The sequence below is a fragment of the Glycine soja genome, chromosome 9, assembly GCF_004193775.1.
Source record: "Glycine soja cultivar W05 chromosome 9, ASM419377v2, whole genome shotgun sequence".
Taxonomy (NCBI): Eukaryota; Viridiplantae; Streptophyta; class Magnoliopsida; order Fabales; family Fabaceae; genus Glycine; species Glycine soja.
Window position 1 is genome coordinate 23,266,044 of NC_041010.1, and position 9,206 is coordinate 23,275,249.

The window sequence follows — 9,206 nt, forward strand, 5'->3', positions numbered from 1 at the left end:
ATTTCATGTTACACACTCATGGGAAAGGAAGAATTTTTTTACTACTCATTCATATTTTTAAAATCAATTTCATGCCATATGCTCCCATTTTGTGCCATTTTCAGCATATATGCATATTGGCAAAGCACTTGGCTATCTACCCAATACACGTACACTTTATTTACCTCTTGCTACCTACTCTACGACCAACATTTCCACATCATCTAGGCGCAAAGAAACATCAAGGTGCAGCCTTCATCAAATGTTGGCCTAAAAGGGGAACCTTACCAACATGCGTTCATTCCCATGCTCTCTTGCATCCAAAAACCAAAGCTTGGGTCTCTAGGCCTAAGCACATATTTGGGCACCTATCCTAGTTTCTACAAGCTGTCCCTAAACTCAACAATGGCAGCCACTTATGCCCAAGTCAGTTCCATAAGAAAAATTCATAGAATTGCGCTCAAATGCCATTGAGGCATTCCACCGAGCACTTGGTGGGAGCACCTTTAGGCACGAAAAATCGGGGAATGGGGGCAATGTGGCATGCCCAATTACTTCAGAACACAACATAGGCCTAAGACCATCCCCTACAACCCCCCAATTCAACAAAACAAACACGAATTCAAGGACAAATTGCTTCACAGATTTGAGAACCAAAGGATGGTGTACTTACTTGTATTGGAGTGAGCAAGAATTCCAAAATGGAAGCAGAGCACAAAAATGGTGTCTTGGGGGCTGCAAATTCGTGATTTCCGCAAGCTTCTATGTCTCTTGAACGTTGGGGAAGGTTTTGGGGTGAATGAAGCTTCACCCCTGCCCCCCTTTTTATGTTTTCGTGCAGATGACGCTCGCCCAGGCAAGCCAGCTCGCCCAGGCAAGCTAACTCTGCTTTTTTTTTTGCAAGAATTCTTTGCAAAATTTTGACTATCCTCTGGGTTTGCTCTTGTTTTATTTTAATTCCTAGGATTACGAACAAACTAGGCATATTCAACTATGACTTAAGAAACATGGGTGAATAAATAACAATCAGAAATTAAAAAGGTACTAGGCTACCTCCTAGTAGTGCTTCTTTAACGTCTTGAGCCATACGTGGGATAATGATCTGTTGATCACGGGCCTAGCACCTGCTCGTACCTGTCCCTAGGTCACTGAATACAGGAAATGACACTACATAGTAAAATATGACTACGCTACCACTTACCTTTGTTTACCTTTTCCTTGAATTCAGCGTAGTATCGACCAAATCTTTGTTTATCCTCTGACTTATAGGATGACAAAAATGCATATGCATGCATGCTCATGATTAGGCAGTTCAAGTGTAACAATTTAAGCAAATGTTTATTATGTTCTCTCTTACTTAAACGCTTGCAGCACCCCTTATAGATTGAGCGAGATGGCTCAGGATTTAAAATGAGAGTATGCAATTTAAAGAAAAAATAGACACAACACAAGGATTGAAATGCACACCATAAATCCGATGTTTATTAAATGTTGCGATCAAAGTTTACAAAGGACGGGAAAACTTTGGGGAGCCTTAGAGTACAATCATGTATTGACTCCCCTGCTGCCCCAATGATGCAATCCTACCTTGCAAGGGCATTGGATAGAAGACTCCAAGTAGATTGGGCCAGAGATGCAAGAGAAGGCCCTAGGGTTCTCATGAGCCTTAGGGTAGATTTCGGGCCCACGGGCTAAGTATGAGCCCACTTATCTTTGTACATATTAGATTAAGGTTTCATTATTTCTGGGCCTTGTATTTAGGGCTCCATAATGTAGGTAGGGTACCCTAGAAATGTAGGATTTTTCAGCCCTTGTATTTTAGGGCACCTTGACTAGTTTTTGTATTAGGGGTAGTTTTGTAATTTCAAATGCATTAAGTGAATATTTGATGTGTGTGTTGGAAAGTAAATTTAATTGAATTGGGAGAAGCCCAATCCAATTAAATTTTAGAGGGGGGTGAGCATTTGCTTGCTACACCCCATTGCCACATTATATAGTTACACTTTGTGCATGTCCTTCATGCTTTACATGCCTCATGACACCTAAGCACACTTAGTGGAGAATCTTGGACTTGATCTTGGATTAGTGGGCTGAACCATAACTAATATTCACTAATCATAATTAGTGAAATTTTGGCTCCAAAATTTGGTTCCACAAATTCAATTTCAAATCCAAGTGAAATTTGAATAGATTTGTGTGACACATAGGTTATAAATAGAGGTCATGTGTGTGCATTTTTTTCAACTTTGATCATTTGAGAATTAAACTTCAAAGTTCAGACTTCTTTAGAGGCACTAAATTTCGTGCTCTTCTCTTCCTCTCCCTTCATTCATCTTCTTCTACCTTCAAGCTCTTATCCATGGCTTCCTATGGTGGTGAGCTTCTTCTAGACTCATCTTCTACTTGAAGTGGCATCTCCATTCATCTTTCTCCTTCTCCATTCCGCTGCAACTAGACCTCAAGAATCAAAGGAATCCATTGATGAAGAAGATCCAAGGCCTACAAGCTCCACATGGAGCTACATCACCCAAGTGCTAAGCATAGTATCATTTGACGATATCAGCATTCACGGGTGAAGGTAACTCTTCATCGTCCATGCTGGCAAGCACCAGTGCTCCTCCTGAGAATGCTTTCTTCACAATGAAAGGTCCTTCATAGTTTGGAGCCCACTTCCCCCTATTGTCTTTTTGGGCCTGTGATACTTTCTTCAAGACAAGATCCCCTTCGTTGAACTTGTGCGGGTGTACCTTCTTGTCGAAAGCATTCTTCACCTGTCTTTGATACAAGCGCCCATGGCTCATAGCTGCCAATCTCTTACCTTCTATAAGATTGAGTTGATCAAAACGTGCTTGGACCCACTCTAATTCTTTCAACCTGGACTTTGCTAGAATCCTTAAAGAGGGAATCTCTACTTCAAACGGCAGTACGGCTTCCATTCCGTACACCAATGAAAATGGAGTCGCCCCAGTTGATGTGTGCACTGAGGTTAGGTAACCATGCAGTGCGAAAGGGAGCATCTCGTGCCAATCTTTGTATGACATTGTCATCTTTTGAATGATCTTCTTGATGTTCTTGTTGGCCGCCTCAATCGCCCCATTCATCTTGGGCCTGTAAGGTGTGGAATTATGGTGTTGGATCTTGAAATCCTCACACATTTCCTTCATCGTCTTGTTATTCAGGTTGGTGGCATTGTCCATGATAATCTTCCTGGGCAACCCATACCGGCAGATTATCTCCTTCTTGATAAATCTAACCAGCACGCTCCTCGTCACACTAGAGTATGAAGCAGCTTCAACCCATTTGGTGAAGTAGTCGATCGCAACCAAGATGAAGCGATGTTCGTTCGAAGCCCTGGGCTCAATGGCTCCGATCATATCTGTTCCCCACATAGAGAAGGGCCAAGGTGCTGCCAATACATTCAAAGGCATGGGCGGAGCATTGACATTGTCCGCAAATTCCTGGCACTCGTGGCATTTTCTCACATGGATGCAACAGTCGCTTTCCATGGTGAGCCAGTAATAGCCTACCCTTAGAATCTTTCTGGCCATGGCATACCCATTAGCATGCGTCCCAAAGAACCCTTCATGTACCTCCACTAGCATTCGCTCGACTTCTTTAGCGTCCACACATCAGAGCAAAACTATATCATGATTTCGCTTGTATAGGATACCTCCGCTTAGAAAGAAACCAGCTGCCAACCTCCACAACGTCCTCTTGTCGTTGTCAAAAGCCCCCTATGGATACTCCTTATACTCTACATATCGCTTGATGTCGAAGTACCATGCTTTACCATCTTGCTCCTCTTCTATCAAGCAGCAATGTGCGGGCTTGCCGCGACATCTGAACTCGATGTACGACAAGTCTCCATGTGGGGTTAGCTGAAACATGGATGTAAGAGTGGCAAGTGCATCAACCATCTGATTTTCCTCTATGGAAACGTGGTGGAAGGAGACCTCGCCGAAGAACTCAACTAGTTTCTTGATGTAGGTCTGATAGGGTATCAACTTGTGATCCCTAGTTTCCCATTCTCCCCTCAGCTAGTGAATTACCAAGGCTGAGTCTCCATACACTTTGAGCAATTTGACGTTAAAGTCAATTGCCACTTGGATTCCGAGGGTGCATGCCTCATATTCAGCCATATTATTCATGCAATCGAAGCCAAATCTAGTCGTGAAGGGAATGCATTGGTTGTCAGGAGAGACCAAAGCTGCCCCAACCCCATGGCCTAGGGCGTTGGACGCGCCATTGAGCCACACGATCCATTTATCCTTGTCCTCATCCTCCACCTTCTCCCCGAACAAGGCCATGATGTCTTCATCTGGAAACTCTAGATGCATGAGCTGGTAGTCGTTGAAAGGCTGCTGAGCCAGATAGTCCGCCAAGGCGCTACCTTTTATCGCCTTTTGAGTGACATAAACAATGTCAAACTCAGATAGCAGAACCTGTCATCGAGTGATCCATCCTGTAAGAGCAGGTTTCTCAAAAATGTACTTGACTGGGTCCATCTTGGATACCAACCAAGTAGTATGGCTTAACATATATTGCCCTAGATGATGGGACGCCCATACCAAGGCACAACACGTCCTTTCCAACAGAGAGTAGTTCATCTCGAAGGTAGTGAACTTTTTGCTCAAGTAATAGACAACCCATTCTCTCTTTTCGGAATCGTCATGCTGCCCCAGAAAGCACCCCATCGACTCATCCAACACCATCATATATAGGATAAGAGGATTCATAAGGCACTGCTTCTTGACAAGAGGGTTCATAAGACATTGTTTGATCCTACCGAATGCCACTTGACAGTCGTCGTTCCATCAGACCGACTGATTCTTGCGCAAAAGTTTGAAGAGAGGCTCATAGGTAGCGGTGAGCTGCAATATGAACCTCGCTATATAGTTCAGGCATGCCAAGAAACCTCATACTTGCTTTTCGGTGTGCGGCTCAGGCATCTCAAGGATGGCCTTTCCCTTTTCGGGGTCCACCTCTATCCCTTTCTGACTTACGATGAAACCAAGCCATTTTCCCGACTTGACCCTGAAGGTGCACTTGGCGGGGTTCAATCTTAACTGGTACTTCTGCAGCCTCTCGAACAACTTCCGCAAGTTGATGAGATGTTCCTCCTCGATGCTAGACTTGGCAATCATGTCATCCACGTAGACTTCAATGTCTTTGTGCATCATATCATGGAATAATCCTACCATAGCTCACTGATAAGTTGCCCCGATGTTCTTGATCCCTAAGGACATCACCTTATAACAGAACGTTCCCCACAAGGTGACGAACATAGTCTTCTCCATGTCCTTCGGCGCCATCTTTATCTGATTGTAACTGATGAGGACATGACCAAGAGCAACAACAAGGATCCACTTGAAAGACTTGGAGGACCTATGACAAGGGCTAGAGAAAGGAAAGCAAAGGAAGCTCTTCAACAAGTGTTGTCCATACTATTTGAATACAAGCCCAAGTTTCAAGAAGAAAAGTCCAAGGTTGTGAGTTGTATCATGGCCCAAATGGAGGAGGACTAAATGGTGCCACTTCATCTCAATTTTAGAGTGTTTAGTTTGTCTAAATAATGGCCCAATCCATGTAAAATTGGCTGACCAAAAATATGTTTTTGGTTAATCAACTAAAGGGGCTTTAGTTTGGTTTAGTTCAAGTTGTAATAAGGGCTCAATTGGCAGCTTAGGCATCAGCCTTTAGGAGACCAAATGGTGATTGGCTTGATGGCTTTTGGCGTGACTTTTTGTTGCCACAATTTCAGTTACACTCAGCCATTAAGTTCTTTCATTCCCTACGTTAATGGCTCATTACTAAATTTAAGTGGATTGTAATTTCCTTTAATGAAGCATATGTAAAATATGATGATAAAGCTTCTTTATAAGCTGAACCATTTTATCAATAAACACAAGTTGAGTTTTATTCAGAAAAATTAGAGTTTATCTCTTTTATCTTAGTGAGAGTGATTCTCCTAAGTTCTTGAGTGATTCAAGAATACCCTAGCTATATCAAAGGACTTTCACATCCTTTGTGTGTTGCTCTCGCTGGAAAGAGTGATTCTTTCATTCCACCATTTCATCTTCATCCTTGTTCTTTCAAACCACAATTTCAGAAAATCCAATTCTGCCCAGAATTATCTCGTGACCATAACTCTCATTTTACTCGCTCAAATTAAGTGATTCTTGAGCCTAAATTGAAACTCAAAATGAGAGCTTTCACCTCGTTTTGGAATCACCTCATTTTGAGTCCTGTAGCTTGAGTTATAGCCATTTCTATATTTCTGTCTAGTCACCACTTAACCTTCATTTTTACCATCTCATTCATCCATTTTATGCCAAGATTCACCTTATTAAGTCTCAGGAAATTAGCCATTGCCCAACCCTGGAATCTTGCAAATTTCCCATCCTTTTCTTAATCAATTTTCTGAATTTTCCAACAAGGTTTAATCCTTGGCGATCCTAAGTCAGCCCTTGTGCAATGAGGGTTCATATCATTTGGTTATCAGAGCTCCGGTTCTAGGATCATCACTTCCTTTGCTGGAAATATTGGGTAACATCCTTCTTTATTTTTTCTTTTCCATTTATATTACCTTCTTGTTCATGTTCTTATTTTCTTTTAGGCTGAACCATTGCAAAAGTTAAGCCTTTTTATCTCTTTGTTATATATAAAAAAAAAAAAAGCAGAAATTCGTATAAGCAGAATTAAAAAAAAAAAAAAAAAAAAATTTGGGCTGAATGGTTCATGCTTGAAGAACTTTTAAAAGAAAATCTCTTTAAGGTAATATATTGGTTGTATGAAGGATTGTTACTTGAATTCCTAAATTTTGAATTTCATTTCCTTCAATTGTGCCTAAAAACATTGTTATCCTTTTTCTTGGTTAACCTTTTCCTTGTCTCTCTAGCCTTACCTTACACGTATTGGTGAATTGTTCTTTGTTGTCGCCATAATCTCTTGAATTGCCTAAGAACTCAAGGGGAATTAGAGTGGTAAAAGGAAAGAGTGTTGTCATTAGAGAATAGCCATAATTGTGTGCTACACTTGAGTGGGTGAGGTATTCAAACAACGACTATAATTGTCTTGTTACGTTTGATTTGTTTGTTTGAGATGGCAGGTAATAATCCTAATGATGGAGTGGGGCTTTCGCAAGTCCAAATGCAAGCTTTGACGCAACATTTGGAGAGGTTAATGAAGCAACGAGATGATGCACTCCATGAGAGGTTGGATCAAATGGAGAATAGAAATCACAATGAAGAAGAAAGGAGGAGAAGAGGGAATGATGGTGTTCCTAGACAAAACCGAATTGATGGTATTAAACTCAACATTCCTCCCTTTAAAGGAAAGAATGATCCAGAGGCCTACTTGGAGTGGGAGATGAAAATAGAGCATGTTTTCTCATGCAACAACTATGAGGAGGACCAAAAGGTGAAGCTTACCGCCACGGAGTTTTCCGACTGTGCTCTTGTGTGGTGGAACAAGCTACAAAAGGAGAGAGCAAGAAATGAAGAGCCAATGGTTGATACATGGGCGGAGATGAAAAGGATCATGAGGAAGCGGTATGTTCCGGCTAGTTACTCAAGGGACTTGAAATTCAAGCTCCAAAAACTAACCCAAGGCAACAAAGGGGCTGAGGTGTATTTCAAGGAAATGGATGTGCTCATGATTCAAGCAAAGATTGAAGAAGATGAGGAGGTAACTATGGATCGATTTCTTAATGGTTTGACTAATGATATCCGTGATATTGATGAGTTGCAGGAGTTTGTTGAAATGGATGATTTGCTTCACAAAGCAATCCAAGTAGAGCAACAATTAAAAAGGAAAGGAGTGGCTAAGAGGAGTTCTACCAACTTTGGTTCTTCTAGTTGGAAAGATAAAGGCAAGAAAGATGGGGCTGCTACTTCTAGTAGTTCCACACCTACCCCATCAAAATCTCATTCGAAGTCCCAAGAGGAATCCTCTAAAAGGAGTAATGATGTAAAGTGTTTCAAGTGCCAAGGCCCAGGACACTATGCTTATGAGTGCCCTAACAAAAGGTCCATGGTTCTTAGAGATGGAGAATATATAAGTGAATCTGATGTTGAAGAGGAAGAGGAGACTCCGGAGGGAGATTTGTTGATGATTAGGTGGTTACTTGGTGGTCAATTGAAGCATGTGGAGGAGAGCCAAAGAGAAAACATCTTTCACACTAGATGTTTAATCAATGGCAAGGTGTGCATGGTGATCATTGATGGGGGTAGTTGTACCAATGTGGCTAGTGCTACATTAGTGTCAAAGCTAAATTTAGGTACTAAACCACATCCTAGACCATACAAACTTCAATGGCTTAGTAGGGATGGAGAGGTACAAGTGAGGCAGGAAGTTGAAGTGGACATTTCCATTGGGAAATACAATGATAAGGTACTTTGTGATGTTGTTCCTATGGAGTTCAGTCACTTACTTTTAGGGAGACCATGGCAATTTGATAAAAGAGCCAATCATGACGATTACACCAACAAGATCTTTTTCATGCACCAAGACAAAAAGATTGTGCTCAAACCATTGAGTCCACAAGAAGTGTGTGAGGATCAAAAGAAAATGAGAGAAAAGGAAAGCAAGGAAATGACCAAGAGCAAGGGCAAGGATCCACTTGAAGGACTTGGAGGACCTATGACAAGGGCTAGAGCGAGGAAAGCAAAGGAAGCTCTTCAACAAGTGTTGTCCATACTATTTGAATACAAGCCCAAGTTTCAAGGAGAAAAGTCCAAGGTTGAGGAGGACTAAATGTCACCACTTCGTCTCAATTTTAGAGTGTTTATTTTGTCTAAATAATGGCCCAATCCATGTAAAATTGGCTGACCAAAAATATGTTTTGGGTTAATCAACTAAAGGGGCTTTAGTTTGGTTTAGTTCAAGTTGTAATAAGGGCCCAATTGGCAGCTTAGGCATCAGTCTTTGGGAGACCAAATGGTGATTGGCTTGATGGCTTTTGGGGTAACTTTTGGTTGCCACAATTTCAGTTACACTCAGCCATTAAGTTCTTTCATTCCCTATGTTAATGGCTCATTACTAAATTTAAGTGGATTGTAATTTCCTTAAATGAAGCATATGTAAAATCTGATGGTAAAGCTTCTTTATAAGCTAAACAATTTTATCAATAAACACAAGTTGAGTTTTATTAAGAAAAATTAGAGTTTATCTCTTTTATCTTAGTGAGAGTGATTCTCCTAAGTTCTTGAGTGATTCAAGAATACCCT

The 9,206-nt window shown here is 41.3% G+C and overlaps 1 protein-coding gene across 1 annotated transcript; it reads right to left on the minus strand.

Moving 5' to 3' along the window:
- Positions 1–3,713: 3,713 nt before the first annotated feature.
- Positions 3,714–4,629, minus strand: LOC114368273. Its single transcript, XM_028325592.1, has 3 exons — positions 4,471–4,629; positions 4,104–4,379; positions 3,714–4,016 (listed from the first exon to the last, which is right to left on the minus strand). The coding sequence occupies exons 1-3, from the start codon at positions 4,627–4,629 to the stop codon at positions 3,714–3,716; spliced, it is 738 nt and encodes a 245-aa protein (XP_028181393.1).
- Between the last annotated feature and the right edge of the window lie 4,577 nt (positions 4,630–9,206).